The 23,523-nt window shown below is 48.7% G+C and overlaps 1 protein-coding gene across 1 annotated transcript in view; it reads right to left on the reverse strand.

The window, feature by feature from the left end:
• UBE2D2 (ubiquitin conjugating enzyme E2 D2) overlaps positions 1–4,731 on the reverse strand; it is a 274,893-nt gene extending 270,162 nt beyond the window's left edge. Inside the window, exon 1 of the mRNA XM_086931459.1 lies at positions 4,309–4,731. Within this exon, the coding sequence (XP_086787585.1) occupies positions 4,309–4,332 (24 nt within the window). The 5' untranslated portion in view covers positions 4,333–4,731. The remainder of the gene's footprint in view (positions 1–4,308) is intronic.
• Positions 4,732–23,523: the final 18,792 nt, after the last annotated feature.

Raw genomic sequence — 23,523 nt, forward strand, 5'->3', positions numbered from 1 at the left:
TTCTCTGGCTTATACAGTTTAAATACCTCCATAGGGTATATTTCACTAGACAGCGCCTATGGGTCTGATAGCGTCCCCGGACTGATTACGTTGTGGGCTTGAGGTTGGTACATTTTTGCATACGGTGAGGAGCTGTACGGTACTGGTTCGGTTTTGGAGAGGGGTGTGGGACTGTGTCTGAGGTCCTGGGATGGGAACTCCCGCGTACACCACAGCTAGGCCTCCTTCATGTGTTGAAGGGAGTGAGGGGGGGGCGGATATCTATAAGAGACATTTGCTGTTGTTGGGCCTTACTCTGGCTAAGAGGGACGTGACCAGAGACTGGAAAAATACGCGAGCTCCTACTGTTGTAGCGTGGAAGATGGGGCTCGATTTCTGCATGGGGCTGGAACAGCCGATTTTTGTTGCCCGTGGCTGCCCACGAAAACACTTTAAAATTTGGAAGCGATTGGCGGATTTTAGGGGTCTGTGGCTCGAACCCCCTGCTGATCAGGACCCCCTGGTAGATATATGATGGGTCATGGAAAACGGGTGCATGCACTTGGCACAGATTATTTGTAAGAAGTGGAGACGAGGGAGGGAGACTGGGGGGGGAGGGGGAGGGAGTTGGAGAAGCGGGAGGGTTGAGGTTACATTGATGGTCTATGCTTCTCTATTTGTTTGATCCTCATTTACTCAGTAAACTGGATTGTACTCTACTTGTTGAAGCTTACATGTCCTGCAGCTATCTCTGGGTTACAGAGACCTGCATGTTGTATACAATCTCTAATAAAAATTGTTTTTAAAAAAAAAAACTTTTAAGCTCAGCGTTGAAACAAACTAACAGAACACATTAAATATGTTCACCAGTAAGATATCTCCCAGTTAATGGATAAGAGAAGATGGAGAAACGACAAGTTGAACTGGAAACTTGGGGGAGGTATCGCACACTAAATTGAGATGGTGAGGAAAGTAGTGTGGGCTGCACACTTCTTGTATAACTATTATGCACTTTAATTACAGGGTACTTCTGCGCGCCTTATAAAATGTAAAGGAGAAAAAGGATTGGAACCTAAAGTTGGCGAATTGAAAAAGATACACAAACATTACAGTCCGTCGTACAGAACACTAATTAATAACACGAAACACAAGAGAAAGGCACCAGAGAAGGATGACCAACAACCTTTAATGTAAAATAGTAAAACCCAACCAAGGCACATTCGTGGAAAAATACTAACATTAAGAGACTTAAATAGCAAAAATAAGTTAATAAAGGGTGTTCAAACAACAACAACAACAACAAAAACAAAGACAAATGGGCCAGGGTTCAGATTAGCAATTACAACTATGGCATGTCTGTGAGCCTGTGCACTTCCTGCAAACATTTTGTGGGTCAGTCAACTAGTACCTACCAGCCTTGAGTCTGAAGGATTGCTTCATGAGCTCCAAGGATACCTACTCAAACCAAACCTTTGCGGCTTTCAAAAACGTGACCAAAGGGACTGCGAAGCGAAGATCATGGTTACTAGATAAAGCCGCAACAGCAAAGAAGAAACACGGTTGGACGGTGTTGGCCACGTATGGGAAAATGGAGCCGCAACCATATTTAGTCAACCACATATCCACGGCCACCCAAAAAATTCTTCTAAATCTATGGCTGGGATCTTCCATCTTAAAAGACCACACACCAAAATGGAAGCAAACATGGTCGACCCCTGACTGCAGACTATGTGGAATTCCTATAGCCCGACGCCCAGGACATATTGTTTGGGGTCAAGGGCAACAGGTTTTAATATGCATTTTGTCCTTGGGACACGCAGGCCCAACCCCCTACAGCGCAAACCCTTTGGTTGCCAGTTTGCAGTACCTCATTAAGGATCAGGGAAGGGCACTGCCTGCAGTTAAGTTAATATTTGTGTGCATATGTTAATGCTGTTCAAACTTGTAATTATGGTTCATTCATTGAGAGCCTTTATTATTAGGCTGAGTGCTCTCAGTAAATGTAAGTTCTGACTGCACTACTGACAGTAATTCCAGTATAAAAATGTGGACACACTGTTTCAAAGTTAAGCAATATGAGGCTATGCATAATGCTCCCAGAATACTCTGTTTAGATGCAAATATTCACAGAAGCTTGAAAGCAAGATTAATGATTCTTTACTTTCAATATAAAAAGTGTTCCTAAAAAATGAAAGTAGGACTTTTTTTGTGCTAAACTACAGTAAAATTTCAGTTACCGTTTCTTTTCAGCATCATTTTATAAAATGTGTTGATGCATGCTAGTATTTCCCCAAAACATTCATATTAGAAAATCAGTGCAACCAGTTTCAATAAGATTTTGGGAAACAAAAATAAACAAGCATTGGCAAAGCCAGTAGGTCTGAAATGGTAGTCCGCTTTTTAGTTTTGGCAATGCATGACTTGTTTTGACACGGTTTTTGTAAAACCTTATTGATATGAGAGCTGCCGGACCCTCACCAATATAACAAACATTGGCAAAAGCAAAAATTGTTTATGGTCTCAAAAAAGCACACACTGCCACATTAGTTACTGGCACTGAACAAAACTACTTTGTGTGCTGATATGCTCCTCGTGAAAGAGCAGGATGCTGTCACTCACCGTGAAGCCAGCCGATATAGAGAGAATGTTAATAAACACAAAAGGTCATGGTTAACGCCAGACCAAATTAGGAGCCCAATTATTAAAGAAAGTCTCAAAAGTGCACGCACTCTTGGTATAAGTCCTTGCATTAAGGGCAGCTATATGGCATTCGTGAATTCACAAGAATTTACAGCAGTAGGGCAAGAAATAGTACTCCTAGAAATTATTTGTATACTGCATTTTAGCATGAGCAAATATGCATGTGTAGGTTTGCTCATGCGAACACCTGAGTGTTTGCAAGTTTATTTTCCCTCCAACCACTTTTTTCCCCAAGTCAGGAGTAAATTTCCAACATTTCTCAGTATTGGAAAAGATTGGAGAAGAGTTGTTGAAAACCCTTAAAACATGCAAGTTAGTAGGTTTGCACAGATTCAAAAGGACATTCCAACTCCGGAACTATTGTTTACCACTACCTTCAGTCCCAGTATGTAGATCTACGGAAACATAGCAACATAAAGGGATTGCTAGTATTCAAACACTGCTATGGTACAATCAGAGAGGCTATATAAGAGCTCTTATATAATGAGATTGCCGCCATAATTTGTCGCCGCACAACATGGCATCAAAGGAACAAGTGGATTTTGTTACAGGACAAGTAGATTTATGAAGCATCCTGCCCCATGGACAAGTAGATATTTTAATAAATTCCATAACCCTGAGGAAGAATCAACGACGCACATATTGTGCATTTGTCTCTCGTTGAAAAACTTGACGTTACTACCTCCTTCACGTATTCCGTTTTTTTCAAATTAGATCATGCCACCCGGCCGTCATGCCAGCACTGAAGAGTCATCCATTGCAGACAGCTTGTACGGCCGCTAGATTTTGTCAAAAGGCACTGCACCGAATACAAAACACCGGGAAAAAGGAAACCAATGGCCTGAATCCGGAAGCGTGAAGTGCAACGAACAGGCACATTGAAATACCTTCCACAATTATATCAAACACACGAACTTCCAGAAAGCTTTCTTTTTAATCACTCGAGAATTTGTACTTTTTGTTTTAAAACAAGTGTTTTTATGCAACAATATTGTAAAGGTTTTAATTAACTACACAATAAAAATTCTAGTCACTTTACTCTGTTCTCTGGTCCAAACATTAAAGCTGTCATTCTGTCTGTCAAACATTTAGCACCCGCCAGAAGGATAAGACTACAGTTCAGATCCGACGACCCTGACGTCCAATGTCGAGACTATATCAGCAAAGTCCATTCCTCTTTCGTAAGCCAGCACAGAGCGCGCGATGCGCTCCCGGGGAGCGCGCACACGGGACAACCTAGCAGCGGTGACTGGGGCTCTTTCAGCCCATAAACAACCCTTCGAGATCCGTAGGAGACACGGGAAGATTGGACACGGACCCTCTAAAGCCGGCGCAAACATCGCCAGGCAACGCTACTCTGCTTAGATCGTGGGGGCAACAGGGCTCCCACCAATCCTCCCGGACAGGGCTATCTCCCGGTCAGGCCTACCGAAACCCCGGTTTAGACAAGTTCGTCCCACGCCCATCCCATGCTGGGCTCCATTTCTGACACGGCCTACTACACCTTTTCCCAGACTAGCCCCACCGCAAGCCTGTTCTCTTCGCCCCTCCCGGGTTAGGCCTACAGCAGGCCGGTCTCCCTTTCCAGGGCTGAGCTGGGGAGCGATGGCGGCGGAAGCATTACCCTACCTTGTGAATTCTCTTCAGGGCCATGGTGTGCTTGCTGCCGGCCGGTAATATTGGAACAGTTGTGTTTGACACAGACCAGCGGGGACCAGGGGGAACTCTCTCCTCAGAGATTATCACGAAACCGGGACTCTGATTCAGTTCCTTCCGGCTGCAGCAACGACTACTGCATCACGCACAGGGCTTTGTCACCGCGCACAGATCCTTCCGCGGAGCGCGCACGCACGCATGCCTCTCTCTGCTCTCCTGTCAGCGTCGCCCCTCCCGGTACGTCACGCCGCCCGTGTGAGGTCAGCGCGTGGAATACCGCTCTCGGTCTGAGTCTACACGAGCCGTTTGGAAGCCTCATTTACTTCCGGGAATCTAATGGAGAAGTTTCAGATGCGGAAGGATACAGACGCTGCTGCTCTGTACTGTTCTTCCTGTACAGGAAAGACGTGAGTCTCGCGCGATTACAGAGGTTTGTCGCTCTGACATGCCGGTGTGTGCTGTTGGGTGTTGTTTCTCCCATAGCATGACAGCGCGTTTATCTGTGCTCACAGTGATCAACTTATTAACAGTCACCAATGGATCGTGAGCGTCTGTGGTTGACTAGTCTATGTGCCTCAGTTGCTACATGCGTTGCAACATTAGTGATTGTGTTAATTGTATGCAGATAGGAGGCTGAACCAACACCACAATTTCTGCACACCGAATTTAAAATCCGGGGCAATACCATGCTCATTGACTATAAAAGGAAAAATACACGTGTCTACCAAAACTAATCAGTAGTAAGAATCCTAAAAGTGTAATCCGAAGATTGTGAAAAGCCACTTATGGTCACTCACATATCAATTCTATGGCAGGACCAGAGGCTCCGATTATGCTTCGCAATCTTTACTACTCAAAAACAGCAGCCAATTAAAAAAAAGTAAAACATTGGGGAAAAAAACACTACATTTCCCATGAGGCTTTGTACCATGCTTCCATAATAAAAAAAGCCACTCTAAAGAGAAGAACACCCTCACAACCCTGGTTCTCGGAAGCACTAAAAACCCAGAAACAGACATGTAGAAGAGCGGAAAAAAAGTGGAGAACTAACTATGCCACCGATCTCAAACAAGAATACAAAGCCACCTTAGCATGTTATAAAAAACTAATTATAACGGAAAAAAGTAAATACTTTATCCATAAAATCAATGAGTCAAAAAACTCAAGCAAAACCCTTTTTGACACTGTCAAAAAACTCGAGAACAACAATTCAGAAACGCTATCCTCAGACTTCTGCAACGTATTAGGAGAATTTATTTTTTGTCAACAAAGTATCAATAGTATATGACTCCTTTAAGAATCATAGCACTGAAATATCCATAATGGATAATTCACAGACAATAATCCCAGTGAACAAGGAATCAGATCCTACCACCTTCTTCCAATTCACTCCCCCAACAGCGGAACAGATCCAAAAAGAGATCTACAACATTAACTCAGGCAGCCCAATGGACCCATGCCCATCCAAAATAATGCACGTCTGCTCCGAACATCTGAGCATAACATTAGAGAAACTTTTTTCACAAATCATTAAAACCAACATCTTTCCCGATGATTGGAAAATGATATCGATCAGGCCACTTTTAAAAAAGCCCAACCTGGACTGCGAAAGCCCGAACAACTATAGACCAATAGCTAGGATCCCTTTCTCCGCCAAAATTTTAGAAAAACTACTAAATAAACAACTATCCCGGTACTTAATGGACGGCAACTGGCTGGACCACTCGCAGTTCGGTTTCCGTGAAGGGCATGGAACAGAAACCGCCCTTATTTCAGCGGTGGGGGAGCTTAGACAAGTACTGGACAACGGATCGAAGGCTGCCTTGATATTACTTGATCTATCGGCGGCCTTCGATACGGTTAGCCACGAGATCCTCATCACACGCCTGAAAACAGCGCAACTACACGAATCAGCATGTGCACTCATCACCTCCTATCTAGAGAACAGAACGTTCTCAATAGAATCAGGAGAGGCAAAATCTAATCAATTCAACCTACCATGTGGTGTCCCGCAGGGCTCCTCGATTAGCCCCACTCTTTTTAACTTATATGTCACTCCCCTCGCACAACTAATAAGGAACTGTGGTTTCACCCCAATATCCTACGCCGACGACACCCAAATTGTGGTGTCAATAAACGAAGACGTAGAGAACACAGCAGAAAAATTTCAAATCTGCATGAATAAAATCAGCCAATGGATGAGAATAAATTGTCTAAAACTAAATGGAGACAAAAGTGAGGTCATGATCCTAGGAGGAGACAAAAAAATCTGGTCCCACTCATGGTGGCCAAAGGAACTAGGAGGATGTCCTGAACCAACGGAAAAGGTAAAAAATCTGGGAATTACTCTAGACACCAATCTCTCCTTTGACGCCCAAGCAAATAAACTGGCATCATCACTGTGGTACATTCTAAAAATGATCAAGAAAATTCTACCCTACCTACCACTTGATTCACGAAAGACGGTGGTGACAGCACTAGCCTTGTCCAGATTGGACTATGGGAACGGCCTATATGCTGGAGCCAAGAACAAAATTCTAATCAAACTCCAACGCCTGCAGAACGCAGCAGCCAGGCTGATTTTAGGGATACCAAAATTTGAAAGAATCAGTCACAAACTTAGAGACCTACACTGGCTACCAATCGAAAAAAGAATACAATTCAAAACACTGTGCTTAGCATATAAAGCAACCAATGGAACTGGATCCCAATTTTTAAAAACTCATCTAAAACTATATGAACCGAATAGAACCCTCAGATCTGGCCAAAAGAAAATGATCGCGGTACCAAGATTCAAGAGAGCAAACTGGGGCGGAAGGAGCTTCCTGGTACATACAGCAAGAAGCTGGAACCAACTACCGTTAGATATAAAAACAAGTCCATCACTGAAATCATTTAGAAAGCAAGTAAAAACATGGCTGTTCTCCGCATATCCCTAAATTTACATCATAAGAGTCAGAATCGAATCACAGCGCCAAGACGCCTATGGCAATCGCGCGCTTTACAAATGCTCAAATCAAATCAAAAAATCAAATCATAATCTTATCAAGCAGCATTGACCAGTATGTACAAAATAGTGAGGCACCAGCTTACTGCCTCTTTCTTTGCTGCTATGCTGTCAAGATAAGTGCCTCTCTATTTTGCATATATGTTCATAAAACCGATGTGTTCAATTGTCTTACAGTAATTGCATTTTATACTGATTGTAATACTTGCTCGCCTTACGATCGAGCTTCCCGCACGATCGGCTCCTGGTCTGCCTCTGTATATTATTTGCTTTTCTTTTGCAATCTGCGCATGTTGCAGCTTTGTTGATTAGCTACTTTCCTTAAAAACTACAATGATTGCCTCGCTTCCTTCTTTTTAGGTCGAGGACTGCGTCGCACTGCGTAAGCAGTGGGCAGAGCGCCGAGATTTTATGTTTCTTAGTAAGGGGGCTTGAACCCGCCTTTCTTCTCCATTGGCTGGCTTCCTAAATGGAGGCCAGCCATTGGAGGAGAGGGGCTTCACTCGGTTTAAGCCATGTCTTTTCTAGATTCGGGGGGTGTTTTTTCTCTTCTTTGTTGTTTTCGTTCTCTTCTATTCCCATTGGCTGGAATTTTACCTTCCAGCCAATGGGAAGAGGAGAGAACGAAAACCACGCCCCCAAATCGGAAAATGTCGGTGCTTTGCTGAAGCCATTTCAGCCGACCGCCGCCGGAAGAAGTCGTCCTCAGGTGAGTGCTTGTTTTAGAACTCTCCCACTTTTCTCTTTAAAAATGTGGGCATGCATGATTGTTAAATTACATTTCGAATAAACTGTTTTAATTTCGTCCCATGAGATAGGGTAAAAAAACAAGTCTCCGCATTTTTTCACAAACATCCGATTATTTGCACTATATCGGACTGTTATGCACTGTACTCATGTGAGGCTACGTCTTGGTTAAGGGTTATTCCTCTAATGATGACGGGGCTGCAAACTGCTGGCGGCACACAGGCTAGCAGTGGTGCGGTGAAGAAACATAACTGTCCTAGACCACATTTCCCCTTCCGATCACCTGCTCTACTCCGTTCGTTTTGCAGACACTACCATGATTCAACAAGTAGACAGTTACTGCCTTACTGGGAACCTATAAACAGTTTAACTACAGTCCTTCCTTGACACACCGCAACAATTGACTAGCTTAAAATGGCTGCTCCGTTTACTATTATTAGTCTTCCGACCGCAGCGCGGTGTTCATTGTTCAATGCTGTAACCAGTGAGTCGGCTAGGAATTACGTATGCGCTCTATCAGATATGGTTGGCAGGAAACTAGAAGCTGATTTGTTGTTTTCAGGTAAAATACTTACAATATAGTTTGTCTTAATCTAGTTATTGCAAGAAACTAGGAAGAACTGTGGCATGGGAACTTGCTGAAAGGGAGCACTAGGGAAACTTTAATAGTAGGGAAGCTACGTCTCAGATCAGTGTGCTTAAAGGGGGCCGGGTGAAGGGCAGGCATCTCTGTTATCTAGTATAGCGAGAGTAGGGGTGAAGGGTAGGATCGCTCTCTGGTGTTTGGAGTGGAGGTGGGAATGGGGTACAAGTGCTGGCACCACTTGTTTCAAGAGGGGGGGGGGCAGTCCCCGCTACCATTCCAGACAAGGCAGCATCTCGGTCCCTCGTTGAAGGAAGACAGCAAGCACCTCGCTGTACCTCTCACCAATATTCAGGTTTGGGGGGTGTGGTGTTGAGGCGCCAAATGTCGTGCGACTATTCTGGAACCCAGCACTGTATAGGATGTAGTGCTGGGACTCCCTACTTTCCAGAGAAGATGCTGCGTAACTCCTGCACGTTAGAGAGAGACCATAGTAACATTGCTCTCAAGCCAGCCGTTCTCAATCAGGCACACTCCAAACAGTCTCTTTATGTTTTGCAACTGGTTCTTATGTAAAGCGCTCTGACACCTTCGGGTAAAGTTCGCGCTATAGAAAATCGCATTAAATAAAATAAATAAATAAATAAAAATAGTGAAGTAGACAAAACCCCATGTGGCGGCGAAGTGTAATGGGTACCAAAAGAAAAGTCCATTCCAATATTCCAGTCTGCCGCTAACTTGGCCTTTAATGACATTTGCAGTGTAGGATCAAATAGCAAGCTACCGCCAAGTGCTCTTACCCCGTTTCACTGAAAATGAGACGAAAAATAGGAATACATGTGTTGATTTTAACATTGCTACCAGTAAACGTATTCAATGTTTTAAAATTCAAAACATGTCAAGCTGTCTATTCCAGTTAACAATCGCTGAGCAAAATCTTTTTTTAGTTCTCATTTTCACGCATTAACTTATTACGACAACAGCTCATCAAATTCTGGGCAGCTATATTACGTAAATGGCATTTTTTTGGATTCGGAAGCAAAACTCTCGGTAGACCCCACGCAAATTTGGACTTGTCAAAAGCCACATATTACTAAAAGTTATTGACACCTAGTGTGTTAGCTTATTGATTTTTTGATTTTTTTTTTTAAGGTTGAGACCATTGGGATGTGTTACAGATGCATTAGTATTACCAACCAACTCATTGAGTGGAAAGAGAGGAAATGTTGTCAATCCTTTCATGAAAGAGGGAATTTGTTATTTTTTTCATCAGGGGAATATGACCCATTTTACATATATCACATTCCCCCCCCTCCCAAAATGAATTTAATTTGGGCATGTTGGGCAAGCAGTTGATGGCAATTAGAATATTGGAGACAAAAAAGATAAAAAGCTTTTGGCAGTGAATAATTGCCTTTGAAAGAAGGCCCAATGTAGTCTAAAGGGCAACACAGTTCCTCCTATAACGGTTTCTAATGAGATTGCTCTGCCTTTTATCGCTTGCTCTAGAAAAGAGTATAAGAAGGGTGAAATTAGCAGTCCTAATGCTCCATGTGGCTCATGATGGAAACTACCTTTAAGTACAGCAAATACTTATCAGTGGCTGTCTTTTGGTCATTAAATGTACAATGTTTTCCTTGTTATGCCTCTGTGCCCGGTTTTTGTGCCTCTGCCCCCTCGTTGCGCCTCTGTGCCCCCCAGCCCCCTCGTTTTTTGTGCCTCTGTGCCCAGTTTTTGTGCCTCTGTCCCCCCTTCCCCCTCATTGCTTTTTGTGCCTCTGTGCCCCGTCGTTGCTTGTTGTGCCTCTGTGCCCTGCTTGTGATCCGTTTTTTGTGCCGGTCTGCCCCCTCGTTGCTTGTTGTGCCTCTGTGCCCTGCTTGTGATCCTGCTTGTGCCTCTGCGCCCTGCTTGTGCCTCTGCGCCCTGCTTGTGCCTCTGCGCCCTGCTTGTGCCTCTGCTCCCTGCTTGTGCCTCTGCTCCCTGCTTGTGCTCCGGTTTTTCATGGGTCTGTGTGTGTGTGTCTATGTGTGTGTGTGGCTCTGTGTGTGTGTGTGTGCGTGTCGGTGGCTCTGTGTAGGTGGCTCTGTGTGTGTGTGGGTGGCTCTGTGTGAATGACTGTGTGGGAGGCTCTGTATGTGTGTGTGGGTGGCTTTGTGTGTGTGGCTCTGTGTGGGTGTAAATGCAATAGGTCTCGCATTTGCGAGCGATTAAGCTATTGGCATTGTAAAAAACAATGCCATTTATTTTTTGAATTAGGGCCCTGTTGCCATGGAAACGCTGCGACAGCCACGCAGCCTCCAGGCCCAGGGCGGCCATTATGGGCCGGCCCGGGCAGGGTGACTAGGCCGGGGAGCGAGGCCGGGCTGTGGCACCGCCGCTCGGCTTAATGTGTAACCGCTTCAGAGATAGGCGCGGCCGCAGAGTAGGAGCCGGCGACCCAGGACAAAGGTGACTTTTTTCCCCTCTTTTCAGCAGAAATGGTGACTGTAGCTCGGCTTGCTGACTGAAGCAGTTTATAACCGCTGATGGTATCTTAATGTGGAACACACGGCCTGGGGAGCAGAGGCGGGCGTTTCTGTAAGGAAATGTCGAGATTTCTGTAACATGGTGTCTATGATGTTCTAGAAGGGCTGGTCCGTTCATTAATCCATCATCCCTTTCCCCTGGCCTACTTAAGACAGTTCTCGCTGTACATTGACAGTGCTGCTAAATGAGCACCGAATAGGAAAACTTTAGGAAATAAAGTTAATTCGGTGTAGTGAAATAATATTTCACTGGGCATATATGCCTGTAGGGATGTTATTTAGACCTTACGTTACAACCCCCCACCTCCCCTGAGTTCTGCTTATTTTTATAATGGGGGTATTCAAATTATCTAAGTGTACTTTCGTTGTCGACATCTTCCACCCAAAAGGCAAAAAGGTATAGCTCACCATCATCTCATAATAAAAAAGAATCAGTTCCCTATTTATATAAAAAAAAAACTAGCAATCTTTAAAGTTGACTGAGTTGTTGTTTTTGGCCCCCTTACATGCCACTTTTGGTTTTTGGTGTCCTCCAGAATGGCTATATGTGTTATCAGTTTCATGAATGTGCTGAGGTCTGTGTTTAGTTCATATACTTCCATATATTAAAGAGTTATCATTTTTCTAAGACTCGCAAGCCTGCTAATAATAGCGGGAAAACTGTTGACTATTATCTGTAATTGACCCAGTATATGATGAATTTATGTATTGTAAATAGTGCCCTGATGAATTGGATTAACAAAATGTATATTCATTTTCTCTTATCGTTTTAATTGTTTTTAGGATGTATGTGATTTTATGCTCTTTTATGATTTTATTTAATCAAAATAATGAATCTTTGACTGACTGCCAGCTAACAATAGGCATCCATTATTTAAAATCAACGTAATGGCAGATTTTGAAGCCAGAGTCAGATGCCTTAAACACAAATTAACTTCCAGTTGAGCAGGGGTCATTTATTTTATTAGGAAAGAAGTGGAAAAGCTAAACACAAGCATGTTTAGTTTAAACAAATATTATTTCTTCTAACCTGACACCTTTGGTTGGTTTGTATTCGTAGCCCAGATAAAACATGCCATTGGCTTTACAAAGTCAAACTGTTGAGCAGCAGCCTTTGATATGAGATAACAAATGCACAATTTTCTAATCCGGTCCTGCCCTCTATTGATAAAGCATTAAAAAACTTGAAGACCGGGGGAGGAGCCTAGCCTGCGACCATGATGGCCGCCTAAACCCTCGGCTCCGCTGGTCCGTTCGCTTTCCTTCCGAGCCGCCAACTATCCTGCAATCTCTCCTGAGCTCCTCTAGTGGTTTCGGACTCGGGAAGCGATGCTGCATCCGACGGTGTGCTCCCCGTCGCGCTCCATGCGGCAGTAGTTGAGAAACGTCCCAGTCTTCTTCCCGGCGATGCAGGACGGCGACCGGGTCTTTGTCCTCGAGGGAGGCCGACCCCGGCTGGGTGAACAGCGGCCATAGGCGGCAGGTCGGAGTTGGCTGGCGGCGAACGGCTGCTGCAACGAGTTTTCTGCAACATTGTGTCATTTACTCTCCTTCATCTCCGCGTTGACTTGAGACCGCGGATATCGGCGATACTTTTGTATCCCTTCCCCTTTGATGTCTTTGTGAGCTTTCACTTTCCGATGACTTCACGGGGGCCATTTTGAGCCGAGCGCTCCGTGCCTGCCGCTGACGACCCGTCTTTCTGCGGAGGGTGCTTGTGACTGCTACCCTTGCACTGCAACATTGTGTATGGCCATTATGGAAGGTGAAGCCCTTGTCCCTGAGATCTGGTTGCGCTTGTCGAGGCGCCGAAGGATTACTGTGCCGCTGGAAAGGGATGTCGGCAGAGGGGCTCGAGAATTGCCATACGACTGCGGGCCCCGGGTACATGGAGATGTGGCGTTCTCTTCTCCTGAGCTGCCCCAGAGCATCGGAGATATTCTCGGCGCCCTGGCTGCCTTGCGAGCGGATATGCGTGCCAAAGCCTGGGATCTGGGGAACCGACTGGATGCTATTGTGCCAGCGCTGCCCCCTGCTGATCGAGCTAGCGTCCATCTGCGGGGCGCTTCGCCACACCTTGGGCTCGTTTGTGATGAGCCGCCTAGTCAGAGGTACATGGGGGTGTCATTGGTACTGGAACTAGAGACCGCTGCGACCCTGTCTGCATTAACTGTGGAACGATATGGGGCTCCTGCATTATCATATCGGCTGGAGAGTTGCCACTGGGCGCCATGTTCTGGAATCTCTTTAGGAACCGCTGGTGGCGCTAACTACTGTGGCTCGGGCATGTTGCTGACGCCTCGATGGGTCGCCATTGGAGATTCGTTGCATTGCACTGATTCTCTCTGTACATTTTTGGATCGCCTGGCATTGGACTGGTCGGACATTGGTGGTAAGCGCCTTATCCCGTGGTGGTTCCTGAGAATGCCTGCTCTGCGCCTGACGGCTGCTTTGATCCTATACCTTTTTGGCGCGATGGATCGAAAGGGACAAGGGTGACGATGTTTCCTATTTCTGGTTTACTTCAGTGGACTGATTTGCCGGGACTGTGATGGGTAGACGGGAGAGCCAGGCGTTGGGTCTGTTTTCACTTGGGGTCGGGGGTGGGGTGGCCTTAGATACACAGTTTGCTTGTTCTTGGACACACAATGTTTGGCCCTCCTCCGGTGTTACAGGTACATCTTTTTCCTCCTTTTCTTTTCTTCTTTATTTCGGGTACTCTTTTTTGGGCGACAGACACACTGCTAGGGGGGGGGGGGGGGGGGGGGTAGGCCGTAGCCTCTGCATGCGTGTTGGGTGGGGGGTAGGAGGGGGGGGGGATTTTCTTTTTGTCAGTTTCAGTTTCTATGGGCCTTAATTTTTCTCTTCTTCTCTCCGATTCCTTTCCTTTTTCCTTTTTCTCTGGGTCAATGGATTGTTTCGAGTTGGGATGGGTGGCGTCTGGCACGTAACATGCTCTGTGACTATCGCTCCTTTTATGAGGTCCAGGTGCCGCCATTTTGGTTCTGTATTATTGCTTGCTCTTTCTTTGCAGGACGTCACCCATGTCCGTATTTAGACGGATTGATTGAACTCTGATCCTTTCCAATGTTTAATATTTACTACGCTTTATAAAAACTGTAAAATTAAACCTTAAATTCTCCTTCTTCTCGGTAGTGCATGTATTTCTAGTGTAACTTAACTTGCTTGCATTTTACTTTGGGGTGCTGCCGAGTTGCCGTATTGCCTGCTATTATGCTTCAAAATGATGTCGAGGCCGGCCGGAAGGTTGTAGGCCCGTATTTGCTTGCTGCTAACGTACAATAAAGGTTTTCCAAAAACAAAAACAAAAAAAAAACTTGAAGACCACCCATATAGAGATGTATTTTTGGCTCAGTCTGTCTGAGCGCATGCTGTAGTTAGAGACACCTTCCAGTTCAGAAGAGTAGCATCTTGACTTCTGACACAGTGCTCTATTTGTATATAATAGAAACAGTCTTGCATGCGACCCTTTAATGTGCGCTTCATGATTTTTTTTTTTTTAAACTCACCCTCCATGTTTGCCACTGCACTGTTTTTTAAATATTTTTTTACTTCTAATCCTTCATTTGTGTGTGTGGGGCGCTGTGTGTGTGGGGTGCTGTGTGTGTGTGGGGCTGTGTGGGGGGCTCTGTGTGTGTGTTTGGGGCTCTGTGTGTGTGTGGGGGGCTCTGTGTGTGTGTAAATTGTAAAATTGTAAATTGATACTTGTATAGCGCACTACTCACCCGCAAGGGTCTCAAGGCGCTTGTACTGAATACCGCTGTGGAACCCTTCCTGGCTTTCCCTCTGAGGCGTCCACTCCTGGGCACCCCCAAGGTGGAGGCCAGGCATCCTTAGCGTTGTGGGGGCCGTTGTGGAGATTAAGCAAGCTATTGCCCAGAGTTGCAGAGTGGGACTCCATGATTGGAATAGGCACCGAGGCGAGAATTATCAGGTCCGTGGAATTTTTGAGCCCTAGACCCACCGAGGCGGGGAATTGAACCCTGGTCCCGGGCTAGACCTCTGCATCAGGGTCTGCCGCTCTAATCATTGAGCCACACTTCTCTGTGTGTGTGTGTGTGTGTGTGTGTGTGTGTGTGTGTGTGTGTGTGTGTGTGTGTGTGTGTGTGTGTGTGTGTGTGTGTGTGTGTGTGTGTGTGTGTGTGTGTGTGTGTGTGTGTGTGTGTGTGTGTGTGTGTGTGTGTGTGTGTGTGTGTGTGTGTGTGTGTGTGTGTGTGTGTGTGTGTGTGTGTGTGTGTGTGTGTGTGTGTGTGTGTGTGTGTGTGTGTGTGTGTGTGTCTGTGTGTGTGTGTGTGTGTCTCTCTGTGTATGTGTGTGGCTTCTGTGTGTCCGCAAATACTCTCTACTACTCTCTAATGCTCACCTATTGCCATTGTAAATGACAATACCATTTATTTATGTTTTTAAAAAACAAAAAATGAAAAAAAATGTCATGAGCAATGCCAATAGCTCTACCTTTAATAATGACGAGACCATTGCATTGTAAGTGCTTGTTAATTTATTCTTTTCTGCGGTGCTCGCCACTGCGGTGCACTCGTCCCTCGCACCAGCACTTGGGAGTGGCCCCTCCCGGGAGGGAGGTCGCATGTGTAGCGCAATTGGGCTACACACGCGCTACCTCTACGGAAGCCTGCACGCATTGCCAGTGTACGCGGAGCGGCTTCAAGAACGAACGCTGGATCCGCCTTCTCCCTCAGGCTGGAATAGACAGGGATTTACAGTTGTGCCGGTACCGGGCCACCCGCATTTGCATAATAACCCCAGTTGACTATTTTGATATATATTTCCTCCAGAGAGGAACAATTTTTGTGAAGTTTTGCACTTCCTACTGCAAGTTGACTATTAAACTGCTCCTTCAGGCGGTAAAGGCTCCTGCCTCCGCTTAACACCTGCAGTGACAGTTTTTGGTACCCTGGGCCTCTCAGCACCAGCTTTGTAATCCCTCCTTATGTCCTGCTCCTAAGCTGATCAGGGCTGAAAATATTGTCTTCCCTCTGGGGATTTTTGATTTGAGTGTACCTACTCCTTTGAGACATATCTGACTACCAGACATATGAGCAGGATCTTGCTGCCTAATGCCCAGGAAAGGATGAGGAATATTTCTATGGAGAAGTGTGGCTCAGGGGTTAGAGGCGGCAGACCCGGAAGCTGAGATCGGCCATGGACCAGGGTTCAATTCCCCGCCTCGGCGGGTCTTGGGCTCAAAAATTCCACGGACTCGATAATTCTCGCTCCGGTGCCTTCTCAACTCACGGGTTCACACTCTGCGACTCTGGGCAATAGCTTGCTTAATCTCCACAACGGCCCCTCGCGGCGGGATGCCTGGCTTTCACCTTGTGGATACCCTGCCGGGTTATCTCACAGGGGAATACCAGGACGGGTTCCCTAAGCAAGCGCCGGGAAACCCTTTGTGGGTATGTTGGAAATGGGGGTTGCCCAAGTCTCAAAGGGGGTAGCATGGCATCAAGCGGGCAGGCCAAACTTCGAGGACATGTGAAGCATTCACGCAGTACCCTCAGTCAACACACCAGGCACACTACAAAAGAGGCAGGACACCAATTTGAGTTGGAAAATTAAGCAGTTTAGTATCTCCAACCTGCAAGGCAAAAATGCATTAACAGTGTCATCATAACACGGCGCCAACTGGCACCAGAGCCAAGTACTTCAAAGGGGGATTATTTACAGGGGATAAAAAGGGTTGAGTCCATAGTCCATAGCTGTAATAAAAAGGATGGGTTAAAATTGTCATTAGATCTGGAGCCCAATCTGGCGGGGCCAACTCAGACTCTCATCCTACAGGGAAGGCTGTAAATGCAGAAGTTCTACATTAGCATAGTTAACCATCATGCACATTAACACCAACCCAACCCCTGTTAGGGAAAGAAAACATTAGGGCATCACGGCATAACATGGGCAGGAACACCTGCAATAAATGAGCCTATCTGGCCCAGCAATCTGGTACACAAACAAGGGCCTGGAATAACATCAGGCCAACCCATTGACCAACCTAGGCGGAACATACATCGCCCAGCATAGTTATCAGGTAGGAGCCCTCCTCATATATCAGGAACACCTGTAAGGAAATAGCTAGGCTCCCTCTACCAACAACCTTGGGGTATCAACATCAGGCGGAAAGTTTGGCATCACTATAGTATAAGACATCAAGGTGTACACAGCAGCCAACTCTCTTCATGAACATTAGGCATACACATTATAGAGCATTGGCAGGTATTAACCCATACGCATGAGCCTAATCCTCCCCACTGGTGCATCATCTAATAAAGGCTCCCTAGGCATCTGTTCCCTCCCGGCTCACTCAAGCCAACCTATATGGGGGGGTGTGCCCTTAAACCATAAGCACACTGACACGCAGGGTGTGAAATTCAGCAAAAGCACTGCCTGGCCACACTAACACAAATCCCAGGGCCTACACTAGCTGGCATTCACCTGGACACCCCAGGCAGGGATTAACTAATGTCGTAGCCCAGTTCAGAGGCCTGGCAATCCTGTTGGTACTTCTCCCAGGGACTCCTGGCCTACACAACCTAGTGGGCAACTTAAGGGATTTCAGTGACCCACTCCCCTGTAGGTACAGCTCCCCATTAGTCTCAGCATTTCCCTACTCAGGGGTTAATTCGTCCCTGTACCGGTCCCGGGGCCTAACTGAGGTCGTTGCCCAGTTCTAGGACTCTCTTTCTGGTGAGTTAGGGCCAACAGGGCCCAACAATAGTCTCCCCTGAAAAGGGGGGGCGGGCACCGACCCTATGCCCCGACTCCAGTCCTCTTCAGGTGCAGATGCCCGCTGCCAGATGGGGCACCTGTAAAATCAGGGTTGTCCCAGGGGCGGGCACCGATCTATGCCCCGACACACCCCCCAACTCCACTACATTCTGCCCCACTCACCGGCTGCTTCTAGGCTGCTGGGTCTGGGCTCCTCTTCCACTGGGAGCCCTGCAGGCGATGTGCCGATCCCATGGGAAGGGGGTTTCCCCAACTCGAACTCCAACGCGGAGGGGGCAGGCACCGGCAATGTGCCTCGAGGCCCCCCCTCCCTCCTTCCGGGTTCTTCACTCGGGGCTCCCTCTTGCTGCCATCTCTCAAGGCGGCGGAAGGACGAAGGCGGGACACAAGCGGGGCTCTCCTGGTGTCTCCGAGGGCCCCGCCGAGAACAGCTCACGCTCCCAGCCTCCTTCAGGCCCTGACCGGCGGGGTGGCCTCCCGTTTCGGTCACTCTCACCGGGGCTCCTCACAATCCCGGGATTTCGGTCTTCCGCTTCTTCTCTGGCTGCCGGCCGGCAGCCAATCGCTGCGTTGCTCTTGGCGGTGTGTTGCCGGCCGCCAATCACAGCGCGGCCGGCCCGAGGCTATGCCCACAGGTCTCCAGGGATGCACGGAGGGCGGGGGCGCGGCCAGTGACGTGGCCGGGCGCCCCCGTCACGTGATGCCGGCCCTTTCTGGCTTCACCTCCTCATCGGCGGCCCCCTCCTGGTACCGGGGGTCGCCGCGACGTTAGACACAGCGGCGGGGGCCCCTCCACAGTCGCGCCGGGCAGCGGCGATAAGGGGTAGGCTCCCTTGTACTTAATTAATTATATAGCGGGCAGCGCGCTGAAACGAGGGGAGCTCCTCAGCGCTATTTCTCCTCACAGTTTCCTCAGCGCCCGGGCTGCGACGGTGATCTCCAGCTGTGATAAGGGGTAGGCTCCCTTCTATTATTTATTAATAATGCGACAGACAGCGCGCTGAAACGAGGGTAGGCTCCTCCAGCGTGATTCTCCTCAGGAGAGTGGCGCTATTCACAGCGCACTACTCCCTTCTCTGCCCACACAGTCCTCAGGGCCAACAGCACTTCGGGGGCCACATCAATCACAGGGCACAGTCCCTTGGGGGCACAATCCTCCCCAGGCAGCTCCACAGGCAGCAACAGTCTTTAGACTCACAGCGCGTAGGGGGCACAATCCTCCCCGGGTGGCTCCTCACGACCCAGCACTTCCACAGGGCCACAGCTTTACAAGAGGGGGTAGACGGTCCCACTCCTCACCTCCTGGGCGCTTCTCTCATGCAGCGCTGGCGTGGTACCTGGTCCAAAACGGCGTCAGTGACCTGGGTAGGGGCCCTCCTTTGTCAGGGGCCCATGGGGACAGCAGCGGGGGGGGGTTTATAGGGGTGCAGGGCCCAGCTCACAGGCCCATGTGGCGGTCGCACCTCACAGCAGGTCCCCCTCCCTTCCTTGTCCCAGCGCTGACTGACTCTCTGGTGACACTTCCCCCTATTTATACCCTCCTCCCAGGCAGTGCCAGGACCTTCTAGAATGTTGGCACATCTAGCCTAAACTGGTTCTAGGGGAGGGGGTGAGCACCCTGGGTGCCAGGCTTTCCCTCCAAAAGCTAGGGGTTGCTGGGTAATGTTATCTAGACCGCTGACCTATGTCAGTCCAGTGGCAAAACCCATGGCCATGGCATCCATTTTAAAAGCAATACATTTCAGTCAGGTGCGTTTTCAAAATGGGGGATATTTACAAGTGCTCACATTATGTCAGGTAATTACATGTTTCAAAAGGGGTCTCACACCACTCATGGCCTATACAGGTTTAATCCCATGGGGGAGACAATCCAGATAAGGGGGTCAAAAGCGAAAAATTTTGGGGGGAAAAGGCCAAGTCCAACACGACTCCCCCCCAGCCAAAAGCCAGGGTAGACACATCAATGCCTTGATGGGCTTCCCTGCTTGGGGCGGAAAAAGGTGGACGCAGGCCTGCAACTACAGGAGCACCTGCAGTCTCTCCTCCACTCTGGAACCCAATGGTTCTCTTTCGCAACCCTCCCTTCACCAACAGAACCACCCCACTGGTGTTCCCTAGTGGGATGTTTCTCCTTCCTAGAGTGGGAGGCTCTAGCCTCAGGCTTGTGATACTCTGGAACCACTCTCTTCTCTCCAAATTTCCACTGGTCCACCCACCTGGGGTCTACACCCTCAGAATGACCAGCCCTTAGGGGCGAGGCTCCCCTCCCCCTACTTCTCCTCCTTGGGTTCCTCCATCTCCTACGCCTGGGGACACCCTCACACAACTCTCTCCCCAACCTGGAGTCGAAACTCACAGGCTGAACCGGTGACAGGGGCGAGTCCTCCCTCTCTCTGCACCCCCTCCCAGAATTCTGCACCCTCCTACCCGGAGAAGTACCCCTGGGAGTCACTTCCGGGGGGACTCTGTTTACAGATGTCCCTCCCACCAGGGCAGGCAACTCCTGTCCCTGGCCACCCAACCCGGGATCTGCGCCCTGTGGCTGAGCTGGTGACAGAGAAGAGACCTTCCTCCCTCTGCACCCCCTCCCAGAGTTCCGCACCCTCCCACTGGAAGTGGTACCCCTGGGAGTCAACTTGGTAGGGACCTGCCTTACAGGAACCCCACCCTCCAGGCCAGGCAACCCCTGAACCTGGAACCCCAGTCCAAGATCTAGACCCTGTAACTGGTCAGACCCCCGAACCCTTGGAGCTCTGATTAATGATGCTCCGGGTTCTCCTGACATAAGGGGATCCCTCCCTCTGGATGACACATCGGGGCAGCCTAGCCTCCCAAGCTGGGGTTCTCTTAGAGAACACTCCAGGCCTGGTGGCCGCAGCTGGGGTACCTTGGGACACCTCCCCGCCTCACTCCCTTCGGGATCACTCCCCTCAGCCTTCCCAGACGCTCTGGCACTTACCCAGAGGTCTGCCTCCCGTGCAAGTTCCCTGGGGTCTGAGAACCCGCACTGCAACAGATGGTGACGCAGTCTTGGGAAACAACTCCTCAGCATGTGCTCCCGGATAACGGCATGGCACAGCCCTTCCCAATCCTCCACTGCTCTCCTCACCACCCAATCTTCCAGTACAGTCCAACACTCCTCCTCAAACTCTCCCCAGGACTGATGGGACAGCTTTCCCCTGCCCCTCAACACTAACCCGTCCTCCTCCTCCGGGGAATCAGGCACAGTCTCTCGGGCTTCGGGAGTGGGACTCCTTGCACTGGACCTACACTCGCTGCCACCACTGGATCCCACCCACCTCGGTGAATCCAGACTCCTGAAACCACTCTCAGGGGTCAACCTACCCACCTGAGCTGATCTCTCCCTGGCGAAGGCCCTCTCCGCCTCCGCCATCCTCTCCAGCGCTAGGACTTTTTCAGTCTCCAGTCGCTGCTCTTCTACCCTCAGCTGCGCTAAGCCCTCGGCATGCCTGAGCTTTGCCAGCGCCAGCTGATACTCCCTCTCTTCTCGCCTATCTACCCACTCTTCTGGGGACAGGGAAAGGGATGGGGCAGTGCCCCCGGGACTGGACCCAGTGCGAGACTCCCTATCTTCGGTGTCCTCCACAGCTACTGGCGTCTCCGCCCTCTCAAACTCTTCCTCCTCATCGGAATAACTACCTCCCAGGGTTCTGGATGGGGAGCCCTCTTTCTGGTCTCTAACCCACTGACCCTTTAAAACCTCGGGGGGGGTAGTCGGACAAGTCCCCATCAATCTCTAAGGGCTCTCCCCTCTTGAGGGCCTCATAGAGAAACAGGTTCCTCCTAATGTTCCCTACTGGGGGTATCCCTCTCTCCAGGAGGAAGTCTATCACCTCCTGTTCGGTGTACTCCATCAGTTCCACTTCCTGGTAGATCAACCCCATCGTGGCGAGGTACACCCGGGACACACCCTCCCAGTGGAACAAGGGGACAATTCAGAACACTCTTCAGGAGGAAGCAATAAAAAACACAATAATCCCCACAACAAGGCTCGGATTACATCCAAAGCTCTATTTGCAGTGTAACCTGTGGCCGCTGTGGTACTGCGCAAACACAAGTCCTATCCCACCGCTCTGCCACCAAATGTTGGAAATGGGGGTTGCCCAAGTCTCAAAGGGGGTAGCATGGCATCAAGCGGGCAGGCCAAACTTCGAGGACATGTGAAGCATTCACGCAGTACCCTCAGTCAACACACCAGGCACACTACAAAAGAGGCAGGACACCAATTTGAGTTGGAAAATTAAGCAGTTTAGTATCTCCAACCTGCAAGGCAAAAATGCATTAACAGTGTCATCATAACACGGCGCCAACTGGCACCAGAGCCAAGTACTTCAAAGGGGGATTATTTACAGGGGATAAAAAGGGTTGAGTCCATAGTCCATAGCTGTAATAAAAAGGATGGGTTAAAATTGTCATTAGATCTGGAGCCCAATCTGGCGGGGCCAACTCAGACTCTCATCCTACAGGGAAGGCTGTAAATGCAGAAGTTCTACATTAGCATAGTTAACCATCATGCACATTAACACCAACCCAACCCCTGTTAGGGAAAGAAAACATTAGGGCATCACGGCATAACATGGGCAGGAACACCTGCAATAAATCAGCCTATCTGGCCCAGCAATCTGGTACACAAACAAGGGCCTGGAATAACATCAGGCCAACCCATTGACCAACCTAGGCGGAACATACATCGCCCAGCATAGTTATCAGGTAGGAGCCCTCCTCATATATCAGGAACACCTGTAAGGAAATAGCTAGGCTCCCTCTACCAACAACCTTGGGGTATCAACATCAGGCAGAAAGTTTGGCATCACTATAGTATAAGACATCAAGGTGTACACAGCAGCCAACTCTCTTCATGAACATTAGGCATACACATTATAGAGCATTGGCAGGTATTAACCCATACGCATGAGCCTAATCCTCCCCACTGGTGCATCATCTAATAAAGGCTCCCTAGGCATCTGTTCCCTCCCGGCTCACTCAAGCCAACCTATATGGGGGGGTGTGCCCTTAAACCATAAGCACACTGACACGCAGGGTGTGAAATTCAGCAAAAGCACTGCCTGGCCACACTAACACAAATCCCAGGGCCTACACTAGCTGGCATTCACCTGGACACCCCAGGCAGGGATTAACTAATGTCGTAGCCCAGTTCAGAGGCCTGGCAATCCTGTTGGTACTTCTCCCAGGGACTCCTGGCCTACACAACCTAGTGGGCAACTTAAGGGATTTCAGTGACCCACTCCCCTGTAGGTACAGCTCCCCATTAGTCTCAGCATTTCCCTACTCAGGGGTTAATTCGTCCCTGTACCGGTCCCGGGGCCTAACTGAGGTCCTTGCCCAGTTCTAGGACTCTCTTTCTGGTGAGTTAGGGCCAACAGGGCCCAACAATAGTCTCCCCTGAAAAGGGGGGGCGGGCACCGACCCTATGCCCCGACTCCAGTCCTCTTCAGGTGCAGATGCCCGCTGCCAGATGGGGCACCTGTAAAATCAGGGTTGTCCCAGGGGCGGGCACCGATCTATGCCCCGACACACCCCCC

Source organism: Lissotriton vulgaris, chromosome 7 (assembly GCF_964263255.1).
Source record: "Lissotriton vulgaris chromosome 7, aLisVul1.2, whole genome shotgun sequence".
NCBI classification, from domain to species: domain Eukaryota; kingdom Metazoa; phylum Chordata; class Amphibia; order Caudata; family Salamandridae; genus Lissotriton; species Lissotriton vulgaris.